Source organism: Paramacrobiotus metropolitanus, unplaced genomic scaffold, assembly GCF_019649055.1.
Source record: "Paramacrobiotus metropolitanus isolate TYO unplaced genomic scaffold, Prichtersi_v1.0 Parri_scaffold0000038, whole genome shotgun sequence".
Taxonomy (NCBI): domain Eukaryota; kingdom Metazoa; phylum Tardigrada; class Eutardigrada; order Parachela; family Macrobiotidae; genus Paramacrobiotus; species Paramacrobiotus metropolitanus.
This window is the reverse complement of record NW_026570258.1, coordinates 295,537-308,531: the sequence shown is the minus strand read 5'-3', so window position 1 is coordinate 308,531 and position 12,995 is coordinate 295,537. Positions and strand designations below refer to the sequence as shown.

Below are 12,995 nucleotides of genomic sequence, written 5' to 3'. Positions count from 1 at the left end.
TCCAAATAGTGCTCCGACCAAAGTGTTCGGGCTGTAATATTGCACCGACTAAAGTGTCCGGGTTCAAAGAGTGCTCCGACCAAAGTGTCCGGGTCAAAATAGTGCTCCGACCAAAGTGTCCGGGTCAAAATAATGCTTCGACCGAAGTGTCCGGGTCCAAATAGTGCTCCGACCAAAGTGTCCGGGTCAAAATAGTGCTCCGACCAAAGTGTCCGGGTCAAAATAATGCTTCGACCGAAGTGTCCGGGTCCAAATAGTGCTCCGACCAAAGTGTACGGGTCCAAATAGTGCTCCGACCAAAGTGTTCGGGCTGTAATATTGCTCCGACCAAAGTGTCCGGGTCCAAAGAGTGCTCCGACCAAAGTGTTCGGGCTGAAATATTGCTCTGACCAAAGTGTCCGGGTCCAAAGAGTGCTCCGACCAAAGTGTCCGGGTCAAAATAGTGCTCCGACCAAAGTGTCCGGGCTGAAATAGTGCTCCGACCAAAGTGTCCGGGTCCAAATAGTGCTCCGACCAAAGTGTTCGGGCTGTAATATTGCTCCGACCAAAGTGTCCGGGTCCAATGAGTGCTCCGACCAAAGTGTCCGGGTCAAAATAGTGCTCAGACCAAAGTGTCCGGGTCAAAATAATGCTCCGACCGAAGTGTCTTGGTCCAAATAGTGCTTCGACCAAAGTGTCCGGGTCCAAATAGTGCTCCGACCAAAGTGTCCGGGCTGAAATAGTGCTCAGACCAATGTGTCCGGGCAGAAATAATGCTCCGACCGAAGTGTCCGGGTCCAAATAGTGCTCCGACCAAAGTGTCCGGGTCCAAATAGTGCTCAGACCAAAGTGTCCGGGTCCAAATAGTGCTCAGACCAAAGTGTCCGGGCTGAGACGCTCTCAGGAACTTCAGGTCACATCGAGAATGCAAAAATTTTTGAGTGGGCAAATTTACGGCGGACGTTTTTTTGGCCCCCGGACGGTTTGGTCGGTTTAACGACTAAAACGTCCGCCGGACGTCTAGGTCGTCCGGACGTTTTGGTCGGTTACAAACGACCAACCGTGCTTCGGTTCTTCTGCCGTCGGTTCCTAGTATACCAGCTGGAGTCCCGCTCACGTGCGCCCATGAACTCAACGATTACTGCGCTACCCACTAATTCGTGTCTTTTTTGTAGGCGGCAAAGCTGGTATACCGATCCGTTCTGATTTCGCATATCGCCGTCGAACTTGAAGGGAGGTCTGTTATCAGGCTGGCCGATATCAGCGCTAGCCCGAGATTATTCTATTTGTTAACGTTGTGTCGACTCTGATCAACATCGGCCCGGCCTCTAGGTCTCTCTTTCCAGTCGTGTAGTTGGTCTCGGTAGGGTTTGGTCTGGTCATCCCGTCAACCACGGCGCTTCGCGTCCCGGCGAGAATTGCCGGGTCAGCTGTCCGGCGTGATGCAATACTGGATGCAACTTAGACAGCCGGTCGGCCGGATGTATCAGCAAGCCGTATTGCACAAGGGCTTAGTCCAGGAATAGCAACCCCACTTAGTCAAGGCGCAGCCTCGCCTGGCACATTTGCCAGCTGTCTGAGAACAAATGCCAGCCGCGGGCACACGATAACCGGAAGATAAACCCTGCAGACCAGAACGAATGGTGCGGCAGCCCACGCTGGAGCGAACACGACATCGGACCCAGGACCAGCGTTAACAAACCCCGTCGGAAAGTGACAGTCGGACAACGGCGGCCACGACTACGACGACCGACATCGAGGATGATCCTTCCCGCCAACATAAATTGTTTGGTCCAGCTCGGCGAGACGCCAGAAATACGGTGCCGGAGTAATTGACCGAAGAAGAGTCGCGGTATTGACGCGACCGCCCGGGTCTGGCAGCAAGCTACCGGAAAATTTGAGAGGAGCCGTGCCAGGATAATATCAAAAGTTCATCCTGTCGGATGTGCCGCAATCGTCCACCACGTCAATCAGTTTTCTCGTGTCCCTATTGCTACGGACATACGGCATGTAATTACGGACATGCGGCATATATTTAGTAACGTGTATCGAGTAAACAGCGGTCTTGTGCCTTAAGGATAATGTGTAGTAATTATCGTGCTGTCTTATCAATTATAAGCATATGGGCTATTAAGAAAGATGTACGTACTGTCCGTTGTCCACTCTGTGTGTAGGTGAGACTGCAAAACATGGCAATTATGTATGCGTGCACTTGACCTAGAATATTTAAACGCAGTGTTGGTGTGCATTGGATTTGAATGGGTTTTAGTTTTCCCTTAGTCCGTTTCGGAATTTTTCGGTACTTTTGAATTAAAGTTAAAATACCAACTTTAGCATTGCCGCTTAGCTGCTGCGTAAAGTCTGCAGCGATACGTAGTAGTAGAGCGTATAATGTATCACTATTCCTTCCGTCAGTTAGATCCATCGCTCAGGATGGCTTCGTGCGGCTGCAGCGTTCGATCTTGAAGCCTCCTATCTGTTCCGGTCCGTTTCGACTGTCCGTCCGGCTTCCGTGGGTTTGTCCGTCTCGCCGTCACGGTAGTCTGGGCTGCCGTGTCGTTCAATCCCACAGAACCAAGGGGCCGCGGAGTAGCACTCCGCAGCGCCGGGCTGTCGTCAGATTTGTCTCCAAGCCGGTTACTCGTTTCTCAAGCTGTTCCGTCCGGTGTATCGTTGTTCCCAGTTTGTGTTCTAAGTTGACGTATTTCAAAAATACATCCGTCTGCTCCTTCAGAGCTTTGCAAGTGCACGCGATGAACTCGGTTGACTCGACCAGAAATTTTCTGAGCGTTTCCTTGTACGCGTCCCTTCTTTTGTTGCCGTACCAAGCTGTCGCTGTAGCATATGTATCGCTTCGAGTCGGTTGGTGGCTTCTGCCATGTCCGCATTCTCCGCTTTCAAGGTGGTGTTAGTCGCATCCTTTTCCGCCAAGTTTGCCTTCTTCCGGTCGACCATGTTCCGGGCGGCAGCTAACTGGACTCCCAGATGGGCTAATTGTCCGTTTATCGTGCCATCGGTGATCTGGTCCGGCGGCCCGCTAAGTTTCTGAAACTGCTGTCCTTCCGGCGTCTGAAATACCGCCTCGTTTGGGTCGAATCGAGTTCTGTCCGCGTTCGGTGTCGATTCCGGGCTGCCGTCTACTAGAGACACTGGAACAATTCCGGCTCGCACATTGTCGACCGGCAACGGTATGGGCGACTCGCCCATCAAGCGGTCGACTGAGATCTCTGTCGAATTCTGCCGAATAACCGTTGGTGTGAGCTGGTTCGCTCCATCCGGGCCGGGTGATCTGGCTGCCGTGCCGGGTTACGATGCACGCACTGCGGTTGTGTTGCCCATTCTCCGGATTATGGGTTCACCGGCTTGAATTAGGCCGCAGTGTCCGCCGGGACGCCGGTTTGCCGAGCGGGCATGTGTGATGCTCGGCCTACTTCAGCGGGCTGTCCATCCGTGTCCTGGAGGGTGTTGTGTCCGTTTTGTTGATTGCAGTCCGACTAAAGTGTCAGCTGGCTTCAGACGTGTGTAACCGTCCAAAACAACCGGCGGTCATCTGAGACGACCGGTCGTTTTGGACGGTTACAGACGCGCACTACGCAAATGTCACAATGAATGACTAGTTCTTTATGGCGGACAAAACTATTTTGATAAAATCTCGGATATATAAAAAGCATTTCTTACCTTTGCCTAAGTTTCAGATAAAATCAACATTTCTTTCCAGTCTAAAGGAATCGACTTTTGATCGTAGGTGCACCTGTGGCAAAGGCGACAATGGCTCTTGTCTTGTCTATGCTAACGTAACTTGCGGTATAACCCAAAATACGTTCTGCTTGCATGAAAATATCCAAACTCGTAACGTAACTCGCACGCTCGTTACACTTTCTTTAAGAGTTAGCGAATCCAAAAAAATTGCCCGCACTAGTTGTTACCCTCTGATGTCGAGGGAACCGATATATAACTAGTGCGGGCAGTTTGAGGGAATGTGTTTGCAGAGTTGCCCCTTATTACCGACTACCAAGTGTCCCCTATTATAATTATCCTATTCCCTTCCATACTGCGGCAAAATAGCTAACAAGCTGTTTTAACACAGTGTGCGGTAAAATAGCCAACAAGCTGTTTCGCCCACCATAGTGCGGCAAAATAGCCAACTGGCTATTGCGGCGCAGTGTGCGGCAAAATAGCCTGACGGCTATTCAGACCCCTATTGTTATACTGCGGCAAAATAGCCATAGCCATAAAAATATCAAAACATATGAGACAAAACCGCAAGGTACCGTACTGTGTCAAAAATCTCCGGCTGGTTCGAAAAAGGTTTTTGCAGCTGGATTTCAGTTAATTTAAATCGAATTTAGTTTAGTTACTTAATAGATGATGTTAATAAAAACGTCTGTGTGAAGAGATGAAAGGTGTTTGTGGAGAAAGATGCAAAATAGGAAATTACTTTCGGAACGCGTTTTATGCGTTTTACCCATTTTACTGCGCCATACCGGTATCTCCTCCTGTACGCCTTTGTACAGTACAAGTGAATGTGCGCAACATCCGGTTGCAGACTGATATGGCGCAGTAAAATGGGTAAAAGGCATAAAACGCGTTAACCCTCAGCGGCTTCTCTGAGAATGTCTTTCAAAGCAGTGTTATAACTGTCACGGGATGTGAAACTCATAACTGATAAAAGTCTTTATATTTACAGTTACCGTAATTATCGAATTGAACCTCCCCTCATAATTAGGCCCCCCTCCGTAATAAGCCCCCCTCCCTTAACCAGTTCGAAAAATAGCGCCTCCCCCCGAATTTACCGCCCAGGGGGGCGTTATTAAATGTCAAGCGCCACAAAATGATAGATATACCGCAGATTACTTCATAATGATTGTTATGATTTAATGAATAAACGGTCAACAGTCACAAAAATAATGTGGTGCGATGCTTCAGAATGCTGCTCGTAAGGTAATGAAATTGCAAATTTTCGTATCTACTGCTCAGTATCAATAGAACAGTATTCGCAGTTATTAGAAGAATAACGGCCCCCTCCAAAAAATTGTGTTTGAAAAATAGTACCACCCCCCAAAATAATGCCCCCTCCCCGAAATAAGCCCCCCTCCTCCAGAACGTTTAAAATATTTGCACCCCAGGGGTGCAAATTCGATAATTACGGTAAACGTTTTCGCGGAAATCGTATGCATGTGAGGCCTAGTGAGAGTGCTCTAAACCTTAGAATTATAGCCACGCATTTTGCAAATCTGTGAACGTCGTTTTTTAACTGGATGTTGACGCTGAATCAAACCTAGATGTACGTATTTAACTGCTGCATTTCGTATTTATCTACCCTAGATATTTTTATCACTGGAAAACATACTGAGTAGTGAGTGTTAATTTCGAAAACCAGGTAGCGACACAGTTTTTCTAAAATTTTTGTATGTAGATCATAGAAGCAGATACACTCATTTGCCGCAAAAATGGACAAAGGCTACTCCACATTAGTATTGCTCTCTTTGCATAACCAAATCACTATATGCCTGTAATAATGTGCGTACATTCTAAATTTTTAATACACTGCGCCGCTTTGATCAGCTCGCTATAACCGGTACTGAACTGATTCAAGCACGTGGTGGAACCGGAGAAATCGCAGACCGGTTTACTGCTGGGATGCTGCATAAACGGTATATCCTTGGCCGTGCAGCCCCACTGCTTGATCAGCGGCAGGATGATGTCGTTATCCACGTGATCCTTCTCGGCCTGCGTCCAGCTGGTCGGATTGGAGCGGCCGCTGATGGTGGCGAAGGGCGAATCGCAGTTGCCGGTGAAAGGATTAATAATCAGGCAGACGTAGTAAAACTGGTAGTTATCGTCTTGGTACAGGGTCAACGAACGTGCCGGCACTGAAATTGACAAATACAGATATGTGTCATAGCCCATGTTCGCGGCTTTAATGCTTAAATTCCGCGTGTTTTATTGGTAACGCTTGGCAGAGAAATAATATTAATACAGTTTTTTGTGAAATAATGTTATTATTAAAAGAATTATTCTATAATTCGGAGCGCAAAGGTAATTCGATCAACGGAGCGCTTAGAATTTAGCGGCCATCCCCCAATCTTTACTTAGATTTAAGAGTTAATGATGCATGAAATAATGGTATTGTAATAATAGTATCATTATAAATCTTTCAGTTTATATTGATATGATTGATTTCGCTTATTTAAATTCAACGCAACTGTTCTACAGTTTTACCGGCTGGCGAGTTGCCGTCTCCGTTGTCGACGGTTAAAAAGCGGAAGCCGACATTCTGCCCGGTGGTAGCAAGATACCCGGTCCACGAGCCATGATTGCACTGCGTGTCGTTGATGGAATTGTACTGAACTAACTCGCACCACACAAAATCCCCCGTGAAATTGGTCATGGGCAGCGGTGCCGGGCCCAGAATATGCCAGAATAACCGCATACCGACGGCTTCCGCCTCCGGAGAGAACATGGACCGGTACACCCACCAAATGCCGGATGCCTGCAGAAATTGCCAATTAGCGCAAATGTATGAGAATGATGTGAAATGCACACAACTGGCAAAAAACCGAAAAACTTCATGTTTAACTATTTGTATTAGTTGTTCCATAGGCAACGGTCCGAGAAATTAGTTTTGATAATCCAATGTACCCAAAAAAATGTACAGCAAAAGAAACAGTGTGCGAAATTACGTAAGTACTGACGGAGCAAATCAAAATCTTATTAAATAACTCTAAAAATGTACCAATTATCGTATAACTGTGATGCTCGTACACTGTTTAATTAAAATAAGTCAAAGTTTAAATCAATAAAACTACAACTACAATTTGTTGAAATTCTGCGGTCGGTGTACCTTGCTAGGATCATAAATCAAATTAGACGGCGCAATGGACGGCCAGTTGCAGCTCGAGGCGGTATTGGAGCTCGACGTCACACTGTAACTAGTTGAACTTGACACTGTTGTTGTCGGCTGGCCTAGATTAATAACCCACAGATTATTAACCTCCATGACTTATTAAATTCAGTTAAACAGTGATATTCTTCATGATAGGCAGACACATCTAGATTATATATTGTTAATGTTTATACTACAACCGCCCCAATTGGCGTCTACCTGTTCAAATTGGTACATGATTTCGGGATAAGTACATAGGAATAATTAATGGAAAATTACATAAGAATAATTAATGGATAAGCCAGTAATCGAATTTCTATAATGCTGGCTTATATTGTTTCTATGTTTTTCCACTTGTGGCCCAATAATCATATAAAAGCAATTATTACGTACTAATAAATTTCGGACCCTATAAACAAGTATATATGTATTTTGTACATACGTGTACTACGACGTTAGTCGAATATCGGACACTTTCAGAAAATGGATTCGCGTACCAGACAACAGAGACAGGGAATTCACGGCGTTGTTTACATTAGAAAACTAATTAATATATTTTTACGAAGTTCGCGTACAAGCTTGTATAAAAGACTAATTATCACGTAAACAATTTTTAAAAAGTTGTTCTCATGTGGATCAACGCGGAGAATAATCGTATCTCTGGTGTCCGGTACGCGAATCCGTATTGCGAAAATATCCGGAATGCGAAAAACTTCAAGGTGTTTGAAGAGTGAGTCCATTTCCGGAAAACTGCACGAGTTTCCTCCGTACTTTTGTACTTACCTCGTTGAGGCATTGGTGGGCGCTACAGCCTGCATGCCTTTCACTAACGAGGTGACACACGGTGCGGATTGGCCGGGAAGGAGCATGTCGGTTTGGAGGAGTCGTAGATCTGTTTGGGTACATTATCCACTTTGACGCACAACGGATGCAGCGCCGTATTAATAAGGCTGTCCAAAGTGGCCATGTCGCTGGCTGACAGCTGATCGGGGCTGGTGCGTGTTTCCGCCCATATAACCGGCGTATCGCACGTTACGCCATCGGCGTTGGGTTTCTGACAACCGTACCCGACCATTAGCTTTTGATAATCATGGTATAAAATCCAGTATCCCGTCAAACCAAAGAAAAAACATCAGAGTTATAATGTGTGCAGTATGCATGGCATATCATGCCGGTAGGCTGAGGATGATAAAAATACATGCTCGTATATCACATTACATTTTCCCGGCGCGGCTAGCACTGAATAAAGCAGCTAGAAAAAATTCTGAAAACAGAATAACTTATTTCGAGTCTGCTTGGTACGAACTAATGAAAATGTTTGGTAGCTGGTAAAACTTGTCCCTTGGTTTCCATCGGGTCAACGACTAAATTCGTACCACCGTATACGTAGAGCGAAGCTAGTAACAAAGTATGTCAAGTTTTGTTTAACGTAGCTTTTCGACAAGCGCTTCGTCCGCATAGATACTGTACATACGTAAACTGCACTCATACTTGTAAGGTATGACTCCACTTACACAGCTTCGGGGCATCAAATTAAGGTTGATGGTTTCAGCTTGTCTAGTATGCATCTTCTCCAAAATCTGCAACCCAACTTGTGTCAATAGAAGAATATAATAATTCCGCTGGTTGTGCAGCTAGTGCGTAAATGTCGACCATTAAAATGCTCCGCCACTCTGTACTAGTCAAACTGGTGATTCTCAGCGTTATCGGTACGTGGCACTCCTGGTTGTCCTTAAGGTACTTATTTTGTGATTGCTTGCCGGCATCCACTGAAATTACTCGTATTTTCTAGCACTCGCCGCGGATGCAGCCAGATCCGCGAGACAGACATGCTCTGCGTATCCCGCAGTGGCAACCCGCCAGGGTGGCGATGATCCAGCGCAGGTTTTTGAGCTATACGGACTATTACTTCATAAACTAAATCGATTCGGCAAAACCCAGCTCGACTGCATCAGTTGCTATGCATACAAAAATATATAGGGCATTCATATGCGTCGGATTACTACGCTGGTCTGGTCCGAAATTTTTCGGTCAACATAGTGCAGAAAGTTGTACATTGTATTTTAGTTTTATGTTGTACGTTGCAGAAAGCCGGCACGTGGTATGGCTACCGGCAAAACGGCGATGTCACCATCAATCAGCAGGTGACGATCAGCAACCTCGGCACCACGGTGGAAACGTTGACCAACCTGACTGCCGTCCAGCAGTACCAGCAGTCCACCTGGACGACCACGACCAACAGCACCTGCCAGAATGATTACTGGACGGGGATCTACGTCGTCAACGGCATGGAGATCGCCAACGGTGCCACAACCAGCGATGGATACAGCGTTAACCGTAAGTGGAAAGAATATAGGTTTCCGAAAGGTGTGTCTGTGAACCGCCGAATTATTAAGCTTTGTTTCATCCAGGCATCTGGACCTTTGAGCCGGCTTGAGGGCATCTTTCCAGTCAGGAAAATTTATAAGGCAGAAAACAAGTACTTACTTCCGCTAGATCTTACTACGGTATATTACGTGCAAATAAGCCTAGAAAACGTTTGTTTTCAAAGTGAATGATCTTTTACGGAACGTACAATTACGTACAGATCTCATACAGACTGCACGTGCCCTCCCTAAAAAGAACCGGTTTTGGTCAGAATCGCTGGTTTGCGATCCTGCTGCGAGTTTGATCCCATAATATGAGATAAATTAAATCCTTTTTGTGCTTACAAAACTCGTACTGTTGATCGATTTCTCTCTGTTGTAGATCTGAAAGGCAACTCGGTGTTATACCACGACTATCAGAAACTGATGGTGGAATATGGATGCAAAATACCGAAGAAAGACGGCACCTGCGATACACCGCTCTTCTGGGCCAAAACACGGACCCGCCCCGATAAACTGTCGGCCAGTGACAAGGCCGCTTTCGACAGCATCATCACCACGGCATTGCAGCCGTACTGCATTACGCTGGCGATGATGCCGCTGCAGTTGTACGATGACTCCAAACCAACCTGTCCCTACCTCGATCCTCCGTCCTGCTTCGCCACCGTCCTCCAAGGAAACAATGCCACCGTCCCCGCCAATTTTAATGCAGGTCACGCAAATAAATATCTGGAGTAGTCATTGTGTGACATTTATTGTGTCATTGGCTTTTTACTAAACGTTTGTACCTCAACCGTTTTCGAGTCGAGTTGTTTATTTTGTTGTCGAGTTGTTTATTTTGTCGAGTTGTTTATTTATGAATTGTTTATTTTTTTAGGCCAGAGTGCAACGAGTACTACCTCCAGCTGCAAATGGCCAATTTATGTGGCGCCCAAATTAACTTATGATCCACAAACGGTAAGCGCCATGCAGAAGGACGGTTATCTTATGTTATCAGAATTTAAAAAAACTTTTACTTCTTTCAAGTAAAAAGAAGATAAAGCCACGAAAAATATACGACGTGGCATAGTTGTTTTGCCAGATTTTTTTGGCCGTTTCGTTCACGACGTTTTTTCTACCGTGATACTTTTAAAACTGCCGTTTGGTATAAAATCTAAAAATTCAGGATTTATGGTCCCGGCAATGACTGATTGTCGATAGGTGGCCGGTCTGTGGTATGTTTACCGCACTGTTTATTTGCCGGAACCGACGGCGGTGGGCATGAAGTATTTCTGGCACATTCTGAGCAGTTCCCTCCTGCCGGAAACCAACTACACTGGCAACTACGCCTGGGTCGAATACACTCAGTACAACGATCCCTCCGACACCGACTGCAACTACGGCTACTGGACCGGAATGATGTTGACGACCGGACTGGATGTCGGCTTCCGTTTTGTCACCACCGACGCGGGAGATAGCGTCTGTAAGATGGAAGCTCAAGAAAACCGAACAAACCTAAGAAACCCTGAAAATCGTTAAAATAACTAGAAAACTTTAATGCACCTAAGCAATTCTTAAAATAACGGTAATAATCTAAGAAACCGAGAAAACCTAATAGCGTCTGTTTGATGGACAACCAAAGAACCCACGAAAGACCTAAAGAATCTAAGTCCTGTGCTACAGGTCGTTGTAAACAATCCATTGCTTCAAGTAATGTTTTGTTGTGGGTTTTGTGTAGTGCCGCTGTGGCCCATGACAATTTACCTGGATGAGAAGTATACAATCTTCTACGGCTGCAGCACACCGGATCTCCAGATGCAGTTCTGCGCGTCGCCCTTCGCCTTGCTCGGCGCGCGCACCGATCCCGCCACCTGGACGCAGAGTGAGAAGGATCATGTGGACAACGACATTATTACACCGCTGATCCAGAACTACGGCTGTGCCGCTAAGGATATGCGGGTGGTGCCGTCGGTGGGCAGTAAACCGTCATGCGCATTCAAGGGCGCCCCAGCCTGCCTGAACCAGTTCATCGCCGGTTACAACGAGCTGCTTCCTCAAAAGCAGTCCAGCTATTAGTACCAATTAATATCCAGTGATACTTGATTACTTGAAACACTTAAGTATTGTTCAGTCTGGTTGGTTATGAGACCGCACACACGAATCCTCTTATTTTGTTGCCATCCTGCACATTTGCCCCATATTATGAAATATTTGCTACTGCAGCTCTGTCTCAGAAGATAAAAAAGGATTTAGCCGTTATGGTCGCTCATATAGACTGATATAAAATCTTTGCGGTTCACATGTACTATTGCACGTATTTGATTTGCATATGCACGCACATTGCACAGTAACAAAACTAACAACACACCGACAAATAGCAACAGTCATTTGGCGCCGCAGTGAGAAAGGCAATGTATATACGGAGTCCCAGACCTGGGCAGCTATGGAAAATGCACCCACCGTTAGAGTTACTAGGAAAGTGCACCGCTTTAGGCTAGCACTATAAGACCGAAGCGAAGCTACTACTACGAACAGTAAAAGGGAATATAACCCAACAAGGTAATACGTTCAGGTCTGCTTGCCACGACTACTCGTACGAGACTAATAAGACATAAGTTTAAGTGCTTAGTTGTTCGATATTCACGATGGAACGGTACTTGCCGTACTTGCTATTCCGTATAGTGTAAGTAATACAGGAAGTCCTTGAGACGATATTCGTTACAAGAATGTATTTCCGTAACACTAACGTTCTTTACTCACATTAGTAAAAATTTACAAGATGCACGGAGTATTAGCGCCGCTTACTGCTCAAGGTACGAGTAAGTGACGCTTACCTTTTTTACAAACTACCAGCGGTTCATGTTTATCAGCACCTTCGTCGATGACTGCCCGGACTGGGAAAAGGAGTTGATATATGGACAAGCTGCCAAATTGCTGTTTCGGCGGCATTCTAATCGGAGCACCGGACAGGCGATCGTGGACGTGGATTTTATGCTCGAGGGACTATGTAACCACACAATCAAAGCCACCGTGGAGGCTTCTTGGAAGAAAGTGAAAACTCATTTGCGAGATTGTGACGACAGCCGTGGGAAGCCTTCGTGCACCATTATGTGAAGTGGTTACATGACGGAAGTTGTCCATATTTCATTCTGAATGTTTTTTGTATCATAATAGCATTTTTGTCGTCGATTCATCGTTAAAGTAACCGGTCGGCTTCTATTGCTAAACGATAATAATACTGTCGTTCGTAGACTTCTGTCATCATAACAACTGTAAACCTGTTGTTTCTGATATTACACTTCCTTAAGGGGACCGCTAGCCGCTGCATTTTTAGTTTGGCCGCTTTCATAAACTTGCCAAGTTTTATATGCTCTTGTAGAGAATTCTTTTATCTTTATGATGATGTATTGCAAAAAACAGTTAGTAAAACTTCCTTAAAGTTGCACTTAAAAAACCAAGACCGGGTAAGCGCTCATCGAGTAAACTCACTGCTGTAGCCGGCTGGCCATGGCCATATACACCTGCGGCAGGCAGGCGGTCAGATGGCATGTCCAAGCCAGTGGACTGAGCACAGCGAGTTTCTGTCTCTTTTGAGTGGTCTGCCTGACTTCTTTGTGTGCTAAAAGCGCGCGCATGGCCAGCCGGATCAGCCACGATGGGCATCCTGTCTGTCGAACAGCCCATTCTTTGGTTGCAATTTTGAATAACACAAAATTCATGACTTTGAAAATCTAAAACTTGAGAACTAAACATGGTATGGACGCAAAACCAATAGGAAATGGCTA

General features: G+C 45.9%; 2 protein-coding genes across 3 annotated transcripts; one reads left to right on the top strand and one right to left on the bottom strand.

Annotated features, from left to right (window-relative positions):
- Nucleotides 1–1,926: 1,926 nt before the first annotated feature.
- On the bottom strand, nucleotides 1,927–8,204 carry LOC129590007 (uncharacterized). Of its 2 annotated transcripts, XM_055484962.1 has the most exons (6): nucleotides 7,649–8,204; nucleotides 6,824–6,945; nucleotides 6,202–6,472; nucleotides 5,567–5,852; nucleotides 2,129–2,159; nucleotides 1,927–1,972 (listed from the first exon to the last, which is right to left on the bottom strand). In XM_055484962.1, exons 1-6 carry the CDS (start codon nucleotides 7,659–7,661, stop codon nucleotides 1,967–1,969), a joined length of 729 nt encoding a protein of 242 aa, XP_055340937.1. In that variant the 5' UTR covers nucleotides 7,662–8,204; the 3' UTR covers nucleotides 1,927–1,966. The 2 variants fall into 2 exon arrangements, with proteins under 2 accessions (XP_055340937.1, XP_055340936.1); XM_055484961.1 differs by lacking the exons at nucleotides 1,927–1,972; nucleotides 2,129–2,159 and having other exon boundaries at nucleotides 5,137–5,852.
- A 242-nt stretch (nucleotides 8,205–8,446) lies between these two features.
- On the top strand, nucleotides 8,447–11,464 carry LOC129590006 (uncharacterized). Its single transcript, XM_055484959.1, has 7 exons — nucleotides 8,447–8,574; nucleotides 8,658–8,749; nucleotides 8,953–9,202; nucleotides 9,614–9,943; nucleotides 10,109–10,188; nucleotides 10,432–10,693; nucleotides 10,949–11,464. The coding sequence occupies exons 1-7, from the start codon at nucleotides 8,511–8,513 to the stop codon at nucleotides 11,284–11,286; spliced, it is 1,416 nt and encodes a 471-aa protein (XP_055340934.1). The 5' UTR covers nucleotides 8,447–8,510; the 3' UTR covers nucleotides 11,287–11,464.
- The last annotated feature ends 1,531 nt before the right edge of the window (nucleotides 11,465–12,995 follow it).

Bases quoted from the DNA above. Each gene is read 5' to 3' on its own strand.
- LOC129590007 (XM_055484961.1), bottom strand. The intron at 6,473-6,823 runs GTACACCGACCG...CAATTTCTGCAG, and splicing joins TGATTTATGATCCTAGCAAG to GCATCCGGCATTTGGTGGGT. The intron at 5,853-6,201 runs GTAAAACTGTAG...TGTCAATTTCAG, and splicing joins AGACGGCAACTCGCCAGCCG to TGCCGGCACGTTCGTTGACC.
- LOC129590006 (XM_055484959.1), top strand. From the start codon at position 8,511: ATGTCGACCATTAAAATGCTCCGCCACTCTGTACTAGTCAAACTGGTG. The intron at 8,575-8,657 runs GTACGTGGCACT...CGTATTTTCTAG, and splicing joins GGTGATTCTCAGCGTTATCG to CACTCGCCGCGGATGCAGCC. The intron at 10,694-10,948 runs GTAAGATGGAAG...GGTTTTGTGTAG, and splicing joins CGACGCGGGAGATAGCGTCT to TGCCGCTGTGGCCCATGACA.